The sequence below is a fragment of the Palaemon carinicauda genome, chromosome 10, assembly GCF_036898095.1.
Source record: "Palaemon carinicauda isolate YSFRI2023 chromosome 10, ASM3689809v2, whole genome shotgun sequence".
NCBI classification, from domain to species: domain Eukaryota; kingdom Metazoa; phylum Arthropoda; class Malacostraca; order Decapoda; family Palaemonidae; genus Palaemon; species Palaemon carinicauda.
In genome coordinates this window covers 127,375,112-127,391,518 of record NC_090734.1, presented here as the reverse complement: position 1 = coordinate 127,391,518, position 16,407 = coordinate 127,375,112, and the positions used below count along the sequence as shown (strand labels likewise).

At 36.8% G+C, this 16,407-nt stretch overlaps 2 protein-coding genes across 2 annotated transcripts in view; one reads left to right on the top strand and one right to left on the bottom strand.

The window, feature by feature from the left end:
* Positions 1 to 16,407, bottom strand: part of LOC137648733 (uncharacterized) — a 332,677-nt gene that overhangs the window by 145,805 nt on the left and 170,465 nt on the right. The window lies entirely within an intron of this gene.
* LOC137648245 (uncharacterized) overlaps positions 1 to 16,407 on the top strand; it is a 67,968-nt gene that overhangs the window by 50,485 nt on the left and 1,076 nt on the right. The window contains exons 10-13 of the mRNA XM_068381169.1: positions 5,093 to 5,195; positions 9,100 to 9,204; positions 9,383 to 9,493; positions 13,078 to 14,976. Coding sequence (XP_068237270.1) covers positions 5,093 to 5,195; positions 9,100 to 9,204; positions 9,383 to 9,493; positions 13,078 to 14,976 — 2,218 coding nt within the window. The remainder of the gene's footprint in view (positions 1 to 5,092; positions 5,196 to 9,099; positions 9,205 to 9,382; positions 9,494 to 13,077; positions 14,977 to 16,407) is intronic.

The window sequence follows — 16,407 nt, the reverse complement described above, 5'->3', positions numbered from 1 at the left end:
ATTTCTTGCTCTTAAATATTCCTTATTTTGCATTCTAGGAATAAATTATACCTTTTACGTGACACTTCAAAGCAATAAATCGGCGCTTTTTATCAAATCTATAAAGTAATGCTTTTCTATCACAATTTATCAAGACAATGATGTCACAGGTAGGACTAAACCTCGAGTTAGGTTAGGTATTTTTTGTACAGGGTGACACAAAAAAAAAACGGTCATCACCAAAAAACGAATAACTTCCAAAATCTTATTTAGATCGACACAAAACTTTAGCTACATTAGGTCAAGCCTGTGTAGCAGACATCTCCAAATTTTCAAGTCTGTACAACAAAAACTCTTTGTTTCACTGGCTCTCCAAAATGTGCTCCAAATGAGCTCCCCGGCGCTGCGGGAACATTTGGATCCGGCCGGCAAAGTTCTCAATGACCCTCCCGCATTCCTCCCTTGGGATCACTCTTATTGCTGCTGTGATTGCTGCCTTCAGGTCAGGGATAGTCTGGAGGTTGTTTCAATATACCCTGTCCTTAAGGTATCCCCAGAGATAAAAATCTGGGGGGTTCAGGTCTGGTGAATGCGGTGACCACTCCGGGTCACACCTGCGACTGATCAGTCGGTCAGGGAAACGCTGCTGTAGCAATGCCAATTATTCGTTTGAAGTGTGGGGGTTGGCACCATCCTGCTAGAACCACTGGAGGACCCTGAAGACTCCTCTTCATCGACCAAGTGCTGTCCAGAACTTGCCAAGCACCTGGACATATCGCTCGGTGTTGATTGTCACAGACCGCTCGTTGTCGTCCTCGAACCAGAATGGTCCAATGATGCCATGCTTGGAGATGGCGACCCAGGCAGTGCACTTCACCGAGCGTAATGGCCGTTGCAGACAGTGCTCAGGGGGTGTGCTACCCCAGAAGATATTGTTCTTCGAGTTCATTTGACCTGACAACAGAAACTGTGCCTCGTCCGAAAACCAGACATTGTTAAGGAAGTCTGGCATAGCGTCAATCTTGTTGCAAAACCACTGGCGCATGATCACTTGCTTCCTCATGTCGTCAGGTGTAAGCTCGTGTTTAATCTGTATCCTGTAAGGATACAGGTGGAGATCTGCGTTCAAAATTCTCCGCACGGACTCCCGATTGATTCCAAGCTCCTGACTTCGCCGTCACACAGACTTGCTTGAGCTGCGGACAACAGTCTCTGACTGCAGCAATGTTGTGCGGTGTCCTTGATGATTTCGGTCGTCCAGAGTGTGATTGTCTGTTAGTGTCTTTACAATTGAGGTTATTCACAGTCCCATGGGTTCTGAACTTGTTGACCCATCTGTAGATCATTGAGTGGTCAGGAAATTCTTGACATTTGAACCGTTCTTTGAATTGCAATTGAGCTGTGTGGATAGACTTCAATCAAAAATATGCCTCAACTATAAATGTCTTTTCCTCAGTGGTCCATGGCATCTCGAAGGTCGAATTTGGTAGACTCTTAGAACATTAATTTTTCTTGATAAGTTTGAAAAATAAAAGGAATTGATTATTTATTTCAAAAGTTATTCAAATTTAGGTGTTGACCGTTTTTTTTTTGTGTCACCCTGTATTACTGATAATCTATTTCACTTTCTGTATGTTTCACCTTTCTTTCATTGTCACGATTGTCTTATCCCTACCCATATAAGGATGTGGAATATTTCCTTCTATAAATCTTTTTTTTCCTCTATCTTTTCCATAATCATTTTAAATTTTTTTCAGGGTACTTTCCCCCAATTACTTATTACTCCTATTAGACAAATTTCAAATGAATTTAAACCTATCATATGGCACCTATGATTCTTTGAATTTCCTGCTCTCTTTGCCAAGTTCTCCTGCAGTTAATCTGGAAACCAAAATGCTCCTGTCTGTACCTGCCCAGTCGAGGCATTTGTGAAATCAGTTAATTACGTCATTAATTGAATAAAAGGTTAAAAGATAGCTGTTCTTGTATGGTAGATCTAACCTTTTGACCTCTGATATAAACGTCACTTCTTCCTTTCAGTAAATGCAATGGCGAAAGGACCTGCTTTGACCCTTCCACCTTCCAGAACAATCCAGGTGACATCATTAAAATGGGGAGCTTCGGTAATCACGTACCTCAGCTGTACAAGGTAATATGATGTATCTTTTTTTTTTTTGCTTTTCTATATATCTAGAAATGCTCGTAATCTCTATGTTGCAGAGATTTTTTTGCAAAAATGAAAAAAAAGTTATTATAAATTTCATGATTTACTTTTGCTTTTCTATATATCTAGAATGCTCGTAATCTCTATGTAGCAGAGATTTTTTTGCAAAAATGAAAAAAAGGTCATTATAAATTTCATGATTTACTGTGGAACAGTTATAATACTACTTCAAGAAGCAATTCAATTGTCTTCAAAGACAATTAAAAGTTTATTACAGAGAACCTTATCAAAACTGTTCTAATGGCTTTACAAACTATACATTCCTGTAGATTGTTTTCTGTTTGAAAATTGAATATATGTTCAAAGTAATTTCGAGTATCTAAATAACTTGTAATCAATATTAGGGTTGTGGTAGCCTATTAGAGACGCCCCTCCCTAATAATCTGTTGGATAGGCGTTTCAGACCCACTTAAGCTAAATACTTTCCAAGTGTTTGCAACCTTACTATCCTTGTGAGTTAGTATTGGGGGTCCCAATATGTCTACTCCTGAGTCATCAGAACCCATTGCTTGGTCCTCCCTTGTCCTAGCTTAACAGAGAGGGGGCTTGGGCGCTGATCATATCATATAGTTTTTCAGTCTGGCACTGGCATGTCTCTTTCCTCTCTGCCATTCATGAGCGACCTATAAAACCTTTAATGGGGGTCAATAATGCCGTCACTTCGGCTCCTAGCTGCAATCTATTTTTATCATTCTATTTTACCCCTACTCCTTTCTTCCATATTGCTCTCCAAAATATCCTGTTTCTACTTCATAGTGCAATTGCACAGCTCCTTCACCCAGTTGTATTGCAGTGTCAAATAGCCTCCCAGGCCCTTCAGCCTGGATATCAGGAATAAATTCCACAATTTAGAAGAAATTCTATTTGAAGATTTGAAATCCACTCATGAACGGCAGGGGCAAGGGACAGTCACAATACCGTAGTGACTGATCATATATATATATATATATATATATATATATATATATATATATATATATATATATATATATATATATATACTGTCTATATATACACACACATATATATATATATGTATATATATATGTATATATATAAAATCTGGGCCCAAGCTTCTCTCCACTCAAGCTAGGGCCAGGTAGGGCCAGGCAATGGCTGGCTGCTGATGACTCAGGACGAAGATCTAATAATTCGCCCAAACATCCCATCCTTAGCTCACAAGCATGGTGAGGTTGCAGACACTACAATACACTATCAAGCGTGAGTGGGACTCGAACCATAGTCCGAAGACAGGGACGTTTCCTATAGGCCACCACATAAAAAAAACTTCATTGATGTCTATTAAAAGAATGTAATTGGAGCTCATTTGTTTTTAATTTCACTCATGGCAGTTACAAGTTAATGAAAAACTCTATGAAGTAATGGACGAAATTCCTCGGCCAATAAAGGAGGGAGGCAGAGATCTTCCGGTGTTGGCTTGGAGAGACAGAGGCTGTATACGAATGCTAGGATCAAGCAATTTAGCTGTAAGTACCAGTCTCTCTCTCTCTCTCTCTCTCTCTCTCTCTCTCTCTCTCTCTCTCTCTCTCTCTCTCTCTCGCTCCTACAGTGTTATAACGTTTTGAACAACAGTTACAGATATGTGCTACATCACTGAGTATTTGGGCATCCAGCAAATCGCAGGAACCTTTGTTTGGGCTCTGCGGCTCCTACGATGGCAAAACTGCAAACGACTTCACAAAGCGAGATCGATCCGTATCTCCTCTGAAGACTTTTTCGCCGGATGTTGACTTCTTAGACTCGTGGGCGGTAAGTGCATGTGTCAGCTTCTGTACTTCCTCTCTCATGTCTCTTTTGGTAACGTGTTTAAAACGTGTTTAAAGGTGTAAAGGCCACTCATGAATGGCAGAGGCAAGGGGCAGTGACATTATCCTATAAAACAAGACAAAGCCCTACAGACTGACCATATTACATATGATCATCGCCCAAGCGCCCTCTCCACCAAGGCTAGGACTAAGGAGGGCCAGGCAATGGCTGCTGATGACTCAGCAGATTGACCTATAGGCTCCCCCAAACACCCCATCCTTAGCTCTCAAGGACGATGAAGTTGCAGCGACCAAATGAACAAACAAGTTTAAGTGGGACTCGAACCCCAAACTGGCAATCACCAGGCAAGGACACTACCACCCGTCCCAGACCGGACGAGGTGTACCTATAACCTCAGAATACCTATGTTCACCTCAGCAGCCAGTTGATGAAGGGGTTCTGAGGGACAGATGAAAAACTGACGTTAGCCTCTTATTCTTTGATCGCAACACTTTTATGGCATCAAAATGGGTGAGTCTCGACCATGCCATCCTTATCCTACAATAGTGAAATCTTTCAATATATGTATCTGTGTGTATGATGATATCCATGAGATATTTATACTTTAACCAGTAGACAATATTCCTAAAAGCACAGGGTCTGGAACAGAAACAGAAGATTTCAGCAAATAAACAGGTGCCAATGATTCTAAAACTATGAATTTTATCAGGTTGAGTCATCTTGCGTTGAAGAAGTTGCCCATGCAGTTCGCAAAAGGGATGCTGTAGATATGGTAAATATCAAATACAAAAGATCATTATTTTTCTTATTTCAGAGTTAGTATCATGAGAATATTCGTTATATTGTAAGATTAAGAATAACAACTGCAAACTTTCTTCAGTTTTTGTTTTTATTTTGTTCTTGTATTAATATGGAAAATTTATTTTCCAAGTTAGAATGCTGTCATTATTGTCACACATCTTAGCATCACTGCCCTAATGTTGTTCCTTATCAACCGCATCCAAAAATAGGCAAATTTCTATCGAACTGCGCATTTCCTGATATTCATATATTATATATAAATTTTCTTCCTGCCATTAATTTATTCATATTATCCCCAAGGATCCTGAGTGTAGACTAACTGGTAGCAATCAGACAGATCTGGAAGCTCGCTGTTACAATCTAGCTCGCAGTTCTAGCGACTTGGACCAAAAGACTTTCTCCAGTATGTTTAACAGAAATTTGCTTTGGTAAAATTAATATTTTTATGGCAATTGTAAAAATCATTGCTGTTCCTATACTCTATATTTAAAGGTAATATATATATATATATATATATATATATATATATATATATATATATATATATATATATATGTATATATATATATATATATATATATATATATATATATATATACACACACAGAATTTAACAAAAGGAGTAAAATTCCTTCAGGTTAAATTCTTACATCCATAATAATATCAATAATAATACTTATGATAATAAATGTCAAACCTGTCTCTTGTACAGTCAGGCTTCCCTCTTTACGGGAAACTGCGAACACTTGCTGCCCTAAGGTGGATTAACTCCTAACCTAACAACTCAATGCCCATTGCCTACACGCGTTCAACTTACACACTAAATATTGCCTATGTTTTTACTTGGTTTCTATCACAGTAGAAGTATTGTATTATGGTATGAACACATTTCAGTAAGTGTATAGTACATGTACACTCTTGCACTAACTACTTTGCATGGTAAGAATACAGATCAGTACACATACAGTAATACTAGTTATCGGAGAACTTATAACAACAAAACAATGTGGTTCCTAGTTAATATAACACTCGCTGATACTGTAGTGTATGTTACTGTAATATGTGTACAGTACTATCACCACAGTACAGCTTAATTAGCTAAGGTAGTGTTCGCTGTTTTTTTTTTTTGGCAAGTCAACTCGCCCTATTTGACAACTCAGCCTACTGTACATGTGGCCAACATTTACATAGTGTAGAGTATTGAACAGCAGTATTTACATACAACACTATTCAGTATAGCTAATAAAAAATACTATACATTATTGTAATGCTGCACTGTACAATATGTATGTAATGATGGTTAAAATTCAGTAAGTGTACACATTGTATGCAAACACCACTAACCATTTTCGCACAAAGTTCTACGAAATATTACATCGTGAAGCACGATACAACTCTTGTTGCCCTGTCTCTGGCATAGTGTATGTATTGTAGGGAATCACACATAGCCAATAATATGTACATACTGTACAGGAGTACTATATAGCTGTGGAAAAAAAATACATTCAATAGTGAATTTATTTGGATAAATACAAAAGTAAGGTACATACTGATCATGTAAACAGTATTTGGTACGTACTGTACTCCTGTAAATACAAAAATATGGTACGTACTGATCATGTACAGTATGTAAAGTATGAACTGTACTTGCAAATAACGGATTTTGAGCAAAGCGAAAAATCTATTTTTGGGTGAGAGTGCCATGACGTCCTGATGGAAGGTTCCTTTAGGTAGCCTTTCTAAGGGATATTTGCTACAGTGATACTCCCAGAGAAATAAACCGAAGGTCTCCAGGATTGTAACTCCTGGCGCAAGTATCCAATTCAGGATATCACTAGGGATCAGGGACGTATTTTTTAGATACGACACACAGCAATCTTCACCCCAAATAGATTTAACTCTTTGATGTAAGGGGGAAGAGTGGCGAAAGAAAGGAGGTGCCGTTTTAGGTACCCCGGTGGACCTCCTATCTGTACTACTACCGGTCGCCATTCCTTTTACTTGTAGCAAATATCCCTTAGAAAGGCTACCTAAAGGAACCTTCCATCAGGACGACATGGCCGAGCCCAAAAATATTTTTTATAACATTCAGTTCTGTATTTACAAAAATAAAAATATTATATCTGTACATACAGAAAAATATTTTGCCAAAAGGCACAATTGGTGAGGTGGATGGAGGATAATGCTGGAATCATACTAAAATTCTTCTAACGAATCTATTCTGTGCCTTATGCTTGGGTGGAATATGAAAGAAAGTGACGTAGGGGTTGCTTTGGAATTTAATTCCCCTATCATTGTACAATCATGTTCTCAAATTCGGAGAGTTGTCTTTAAAACTGCAAAACTTTGAGTAGGCCTAGTGTGAAGAATTTTCTTTAACCTTCTTTCTTTTTGTATTTTGTTCTCGTTCCGACTAATATAGTAGTTACCCGATATTTTCGCTTTCGCACTTAACTTTTTCTTCTACTGAGACATAGGTAGGATTAGGTAGTTATTGATAAATACACCATGTCTTTGTGACGTCACATTGTAAAAACGAAAGGCAAAGGCCATACACTGCGTAATATTGGTTCTTTCCTGAAACTAAATGTTTTGAGATAAATCGTTACGCTGGTTTCAATATAATTTTTATATTGCAGATGTATAAGCAGCTCTTGTCTTTCAGTACCAGTTCAGGTCTGATTAATTTTAGGTTGCTTTGCCCATCGCACCAGCCCTGTGCAAATTACTCTTTTAAATGATTAATTTTTGTATGCCAGAAAAGGTAGGATTATGATGTAGGTTCCCCTAGAGTTGCAAGATTGCTCTTTGTATTTTGTACACAATCCTAACTCCACCTCACTCCCTACAAAAATATAATGCCCTAGCCAAAATTCCTGATATGGCATCTCAACAAAACAAGGCTCACCTGTTGGAAGATAATCCCATGTGAACTGATTCGGCTTTTGAATCGCCCCATTCGCTAACAAGACAGGTCGACATGCACCTATCTAGCTCACCCCAGGACATCACCAACCAGAGGAAGACGGATGAGTCCTGGTTTCGTGATGGCTAGACGAGCCTGGAGCTTGTGACAACAATCATAATCAGCCAGAAGGGTGGACCAGTCAGCGAAAGGTGCAAGCTATTTAACGGCTATCTTTTGGATAAGGGCTACTCTATTAAGTTCTTTGAAGTGAGTGAAGGTAACGTGGGCCCACAATAAAATTCACCATTCTTAGTTAGATTGTAATTTTTCGTTATTTAGGTATTGCCGGCTTTTTACACAATTCGGGCAGAGAGAGTGGGATTTTTATAAACTTTTGTATATATTTTCTCTCTTAAAGACTAGTCAAATCTCGGGTCACAGGACCACGTGTCTGACTCCAATTTAATCATTTACTATTGCGAAATAACTCGTCTAAGAATAATTTTGATTACCCTTTTACTTTTGCTAAGACTTTTGTATTTCATTGATTTCTTTTAAACGTGTTTGTTTTGATTTTTTGCTCTTGTTAAGACGTCCAATTAAGTATTGTAATTTTGGGAATAAAGAAATTAAATTAGGTCATATCTTCTTATATCTTTACTTCTTGCATTTGGTTATGTGTTTGTATTATATTGATTTAGTTTGGTAAAATTACACCTTAGATATTGAAAGGAGTAAAGTTGATCTAAATAACCTAGATCAAGTGATATTGGCAAGTGTACGCCTTATTCATTCTCAGTGCTTTGAAGATAAAAGATCCTTAATTTAATACATCACTGCTCCCATCCGTTGCCATTCTCTTCATTCAGAATGTAAATTCCTGTCCAGCATCTCACTGAGGTTGCTCTGACAGAGCTGAAATAGAGCCTATGGGAAAGATGGCTATAGTCGTAACAAAAGCTAAGGTAGACCATTAAATTACTTAGTCACGTGTGGAGTTTTTAGATCTCTTGATAGATGAAGCTTTTCTATGTACTTTCCTGTTATTGCCCCACCACTAATTTCTGATATAACCCCATTACTATTTTTAAGGTTAGGTTGGGTTGAGTTGGGTTTGAGTTTTAACCACCTACAGATTAAATAATTAAAAACCTAGCCTAAAAAGTAGTATTGGGGTTGTATCGGAAATTATTGTAGGAGCAATAACAGGAAAGTACCCTTTTCTATTAAAGTGAAGGTCTGTGAACTGCATCACTAAAATTATTGCCAGGGTGTTGTACCCCTTGTTGCATCTTGTAGGGAGACATTCCCGGAACAACAACTTCCCACTTGATTCATTCAAAAATAAATATTTCTCCACAACTAGTTCTTTATTGTTAATAACTTCTTTTCTTTACAGAGCTTTGTTCGATATACTTATGCAACCTTGTAAGGAGCAGTGGCCTCCCAGTTAATTCTCATCATTTGGTAGAAAGAGATGTTAAGAGTTTCGTAATAGTAGTAGGTAAGTCTTTTCATGTTCTCAAATTAATATTTATTGGGAAGATTTCAGTTAGGATATTATTAATATGTGACTGGTACCATTTCCATCTCTTGGCCAAATGATTTTCATGATTAGATTCGTTCATAACATACCTTATATTAACCAATATACTAGGTTAAGATAATTGTGCTCTTGTCAGAATTCAATCTGATTCATATATATGAAAAATACATTTTTCCATGGAAATTGGATATCCATAAAAGACTAAAAATGAGTAATCATAGAAGAATTCACAAAGAACTAAGCAATGGTAATGCATGGGAAAATATTTAAGAGTGGGAAAAAATCCCAGAAAGATCTCTCTTTAACATATATCTAGATCCAAATCTGGGTGATTAGAGTGCCAACACTACCAAGATACAGATTTTCAATTGCCAAACGGTTTGAAATCCAGAGATTTCCAAATATTGACTTTTTCAATACCAATATGACCTCAGTGTTCAAGTGCTCCACCTAGCATGGGATAGTACAACTCCCAGATGACGCAAGAGCGAGCATGAGGGGAGCAGTACTGTATGGGTTAAGGTGTTCTAAAGTTTACCCGAGGATCCTATCTTAGAACGACGATCTATCACTTAAGCAACACAAAAAATTGAAAAAAAAAAAAATAGGTGAGACACCTTATCACCATCTAGGATTTAGAGTTCCTTCAACTCAAAAATATACTGGAAAAAATTGTTTGAGACCTGAATAGTTTTTCATTTCAAGGGGGTACTTCAATAACTTAATTTAGGCTCTTAGTACTACTTTGTAAAATAGATAAAATCAGTTCAAAATCAATTATCACTTCAACCTATCCTATTTACAAAATTTATACGGCATCTTTAAGGCTAACTTAACAAACTGTGCAAGGCTAAATAATGAAAAAAACTGTAGCTCCTAAGATAAGGGTAAATGAAATCTTAAGTAGTGTGAAATGTAATGGTAATAACTTCAAAAAATTATATAAAGCAGGGTTAGAGTGAACAAAAGAAATTACTCTTTTGGCACCAGACAACCATTAAGGTATCAGTAAAGTGAAATATAACACAAATAACCTTCAACAACAATAAACATTAAGGTTATCAAAAAACAAATGAAATATGCAAGTAATCTGGCAATAACAATTTGACCATTGAAAAATACCACAAATGGACATAAAAGTTACAGAAAAAAAACTTTCGCATTCACGCCTGAATGTTCATATGCATAAAAAACCAATGATATACTTAAATAAAAAACATTCTTGACATTCAGTAGCTGAAGGGGAAATGTGGCCATGATGACACTCACAACCCTTAGTGAATTTCCTATGGTACACCAGGACGGAGATGTGATGTGATTTAGATTGGACTGCTTCTAGACAGACCTTGGGCTCTTGCGTTGGCAGCCCCTAAGTGGAACAAAGTGCTGATCATATCGTGTGAATTATCAATGGTGCGAACACAGAAGACGGACAAGATGACGATGAGGATGACAGGGCACGACGACTGAGGCTGGATTCCAAAGCTAAATTACTTTTTTTTTATAAGAGGTCCTATCAGGACGAAGTCCCATCGACGAGTTTCTTATCAATGGGCCATTCCACAGTGAGGACATCAAATAGGGAACCATACTGCTGTTATTCCAGTCCAGTTCAGTCCAAACTGCTGGTCACCTAACGACCCTTGAATAACCTCCTGTTCAGTAAAACCTTATCAAGTTGAAAGGGCAGAACCTTGCTTGTTTCACGACTGTTGGGAACAGTAGTCAAAGATTAAAAGGACTCTTTCAAAAGAGCTAACTGCTCTACCAGAATATTGAAGGTAGAGATACGTGGTACATCTAGGCCTATGTGAACATGAGGTGCTATATCGGAGCCAAAGATCAGGATAAAACTCTGTGTAGAAGCAGAGTCTTGGTTAAGATCTATAAATAATACAAGAGTCTTGGAGCCTCATGGGAATATACCTGCATATAAACCCTAAATGTATGACAAATTCACTAATTGTTTGAAATTGAAAAATGCGGAAGAGGTGGTGTTTGCAGACAATAATATTCTAAAAACACAGTCTTGTAATCAAGCAAATCGGTGTAAATTAAACAGAAATAAATTGTAAATAAAATTTACATCAAAGATCAGTGAATAATTCTTCCTAGAATACGATGCTCAAGGAAATAAGAACCATCAAACTTTTCATACAAACATCAAAGGCAACTCCGTGGAAATCTATCTGTGATGCCACAAGAATCGATCGACAGAATTGGTAAACAGAAGGAGAGGGGTTGCTCAAATAAATCATGCAAAGGATAAATAAGAATAGAAAAGATAGTTAAAGATGAACTGGGAAGATAAATCTTTACAATGCGCATGATTTACAGCCAAATGGGAGTGGTTTACAAGGATTTTGCACTAAAACTTTTCTTTGATCTTGCCAGGAAGCCAAAAGTTGAAGTTGTAGTCGATACCCTAAGCTATAAATATATGATGGACTTACAATGCTTTAACAATCTTATGATCAAAATGGTGGGAAGACTACTAACTGAAAGGTTGACTTCCATCATGTCAGAGGTTGATGTGTTCATATATAAAAGAAATTTAGAAAATAACAAACTTGTCTTTCTAAAAAGTAGCGACACAGAATTAGAAAACTGAAGAGGGACATGCTTGGAAATCACTTGAAAAATGGAGAATTCAAAAGAAATATCTAAGCAAGGGATGAGTACGTGCCAAGATGAAGGCATCGAAAGAAGGTTAACAGCAGATCACTAACTCTGAATGCAGTAATGGACTATAATACACACATGGGGGGGGGGACCAACTAACATATGGTTCTACGATGTTGTGATAAGTTGTACTTAGGAATTGTATTAAAGAATATGGTAAAATGAAAGGGGGAAAAGAGGCATGGATATTAATGAAAATTAATAAAAATGGCAAAGGAGTCATTAATTGTCCAGCAGTAATACCAGAAATTATGAAAATTGAGCGTAAAGTAAGAGAACTAAATATGAACTTGAGTTATGCAGGATAGTGACAGCCACAGTTGATTCCTTCAGTAGGAAAAGAGTAACTTTGATAGGGGACACTAAAAAATCACTATTTGTAGTTGACATTGTTCTCCAAAGAAAAGAAGGAAAGGGTAGTAAGTGGAATGAGTAACTGTCATAGCTTGAAGGTTCTGAAAAGTTTACTGTAAGTGCCAAGTCAACAATTGGAGTCTTAAAGGTCCATAAAGATTAAAGAGCTAAGAGCAAAAGTGGAAGGCTGGTCCAGTGAGTATAATGAATGAGCAAATGTATCTGGGAGAATGGTATACAGAGAACAAAAGCAGACAAGTGAATATGGATAAGAGAAGTGAAACGGTAGAATACATAGTACACAAAATTAGGCACTGAGATATAGAGAGAGTTGACAAGATAGCATTGGAATTTTTAAAAATCTACAAAATTGTTTTTTTTTTTTTCACCAGCAAAATTTGCAAATGTAGAAACTTTGACTGAAATAAGAGCGAAAGAAATGAGATAAGGAGAAAACATGCAATTCAGAATAATAAGAATAGTTAGACAACTATTGATTACTTCATACAAGGGCAGCTTAGCTGAAACAGTAAGGCCAATAAGAGGTACAAGCAAAACTTAAGCTCTATATTAGCATTATTATTCACTTTGGCAATAAAAAGTTTGAATTCAGAATTAAAGCTTTCCATTTGTCGATTAGGTGACAAGGAATTAAAAATGCATTTCATGGTGGGTACAGTTTAGAACCAGTAACCCACAAACTTGAACTTAAACCTTAGCTGTGGATCTTCATAGTTTAAACTTAAACTTTATTTAAAGAATCATTAGACTAATCTTGGCTTTCTTTTCCCCCAGGAAAAACAACTACTACTGTTAAGACACCTTCAACTTCAACATCTTCAACTATAACTTCAACATCTACAACTATAACTTCAACATCTCCACCTATAACTTCAACATCTTCAACACTAACTTCAACATCTCCACCTATAACTTCAACATCTACTATAACTTCAACATCTCCAACTATTACTTCAACATCTTCAACACTAACTTCAACATCTCCACCTATAACTTCAACATCTACTATAACTTCAACATCTCCAACTATTACTTCAACATCTTCAACACTAACTTCAACATCTCCACCTATAACTTCAACATCTACTATAACTTCAACATCTCCAACTATAACTTCAACATCTACAACTATAACTTCAACATCTCCACCTATAACTTCAACATCTACTATAACTTCAACATCTCCAACTATTACTTCAACATCTTCAACACTAACTTCAACATCTCCACCTATAACTTCAACATCTACTATAACTTCAACATCTCCAACTATAACTTCAACATCTTCAACACTAACTTCAACACCTCCACCTATTACTTCAACATCTACTATAACTTCAACATCTCCAACAATAACTTCAACATCTTCAACACTAACTTCAACATCTCCACCTATAACTTCTACATCTACTATAACTTCAACATCTCCAACTATAACTTCCACATCTTCAACTATAACTTCAACATCTCCACCTATAACTTCAACATCTACTATAACTTCAACATCTCCAACTGTAACTTCAACATCTTCAACTATAACTTCAACATCTCCACTTATAACTTCAACATCTACTATACCTTCAACATCTCCAACTATAACTTCAACATCTCCACCTATAACTTCAACATCTCCACCTATAACTTCAACATCTTCTACTATAACTTCAACATCTCCAACTATAACATCTACGTCTTCAACTATAACTTCAGCATCTCCAACTATAACTTCAACATCTCTACCTATAACTTCAACATCTCCAACTATAACTTCAACATCACCTATAACTTCAACATCTCAAACTATAACTTCAACATCTTCAACTATAACTTCAACATCTCAAACTGCAACTTCAAAATCTTCAACTATAGCTTCAAAATCTTCAACTATAGCTTCAACATCTCCAACTAAAACTTCAACATCTTCAACTATAACTTCAACATCTCAAATTGCAACTTCAACATCTCCAACTAAAACTTCAACTACAATTACTCAAGAATCAACTTCAACAACAACTCCCAACGTAATTAGTGACAAAACGATTATAGAAACAACTCCAACTTCTCCCACCACAAATCCAAAAACCACTTCTCCCAAAATAACTTCAACATCATCTCCAACCATGAGTAATGAAAAATCCACTACAGATAGAACTACAACTTCTCCCAACACAACTCCAAAAAAAACTTTCGAACTAACTTCACCAACAACTGCTAACATAACTATTGACCAAACAACTGCAACTTCTCCCAACACAAAACAAGAAACAACTCCTCCAAAACTAACTTCACCAACAAATCCCAACATAAGTATTGACCGAACAACTGCAACTTCTCCCAATACAAATCTAGAAACAACGCCCCCAGAGCTAACTTCCCCAACAGCCCACAACATAATCATTAACAAAACAACTACAACTTCTAAACCAAATCCAGAAACCACTGCTCCTAAACTAACTTCACCTACAACTCCAAATACAAATATGGGTAAAATAACTACAACTCCTAAACCAAATTCGGAAACCACTCCTCCTGAACTAATTTCACCAACATCTCACAACGTAATTAGTAACGAAACAATTACAACTTCTCACAACACAACTCCTCCGGAAACCTCCCAAGTGGAACCACACCAACAGACAACTCCAGGAGAGACGAACAAGGATTCTGGGAGCAGTGAGTTATTGTAGTTTTACTTTTATACTGATAGATAATTTTAAAACTCATTGTATATTTTCTGTTTTACGAGTTAAAATAACCTTTCCAGTTAAACGATCTAAGGCCGATTCACACGACCCGTTTTCTTTCCGACAGGCTGGGTGGTGGCTAACCGCCGTTGAAATGTTGTACATTCACACGAGGCGTTCCGTATCCGTTTACCAGCGCGCGGTTTTCATTGTTTACTTAGACTCTGTCACGTGAAGACCAAGTAAATTACGATAATTTTGACACTATAAGATATTGGTTGATAACTGTGTTGATAAAATAAGTTATGCAACTTCATTATACTGTACTTTATGCACCATGCCAAGAATATTAAAATCCACCTGTTTTATTTAATGCCTCTACAGTCATTTTCCATATCTTTTCTTTATGTAAATTATTTCTATATTCTTGTTTGCCATGTCTAACATCTCCTCATACCCTTGAACAAGTTCAATTAACCTCTCATACATGGTATCAACAACAACCTAACTCTAATTTTTATGACTATACTATGAGGAAAAGTCGAGGTTGTAGGTTACGAAACGAACAGGTACGATACAGGTCCTCGTTAACACGAAACAACATCAACCCGTTGGTTGGGACGGATGGCTAACGGCCGTCAAACCGGCCGAGGTTTCTTGGGAAGGAAGCCGAGCCGACTCGGACGGCTGACGTCCGAGGGCTGCCGTCTGCCTGACGGGTCGTGTGAACAGTTGCATTTGAATACACATAAGAAACCTAGACGCAGCTTAACCGCCGGCGAACCTGTCGGAAAGAAAACAGGTCGTGTGAATCGGCCTTTATTTTCTTAAATTCGTATAAGGATGCATACCTCTTAGTTATTTCTTTATCAAATCAAACACCTATTATGCTTTGATTGCCCACACAATCCACTGAATTATCTCTCATGAAAGCCTCTTTTATAAACCTTACTTTTGCATTTTCTATTTTGAAAACCAATGGATTCTAACTAAAAAAAAAAAACAGGAATATTTACATGGAAAGTGTTTTGATAAAACACAACGAGCCAATAGATTGTTTTTTTAAAAGTTAGATATATAGTAGAAAAAACCTCAAGATGAGTGCCATATGAACTAGTATTAAGATATGATTATGTCATGTGACGAGAATGAGAGAATTGAGGTCAGTAAAATTATTTATTATTGATACATATTGATAGTAAAAAAATGGGGGACATGCAAAGTAAATAATAATAATAATAATAATAATAATAATAATAATAATGATAATAATAATCAAGTCACAAGTTTTCTTCTTTAACACTTCCCACCAAACAAGAGAAGATAAGGAAAGGCTCACAATTACTTCTCTTTGTTATTCCTCTTCCAGAGTGTGCTAATGGCGTCTGCACCTTCAACATGAAACTCGTCCTTGAAATGG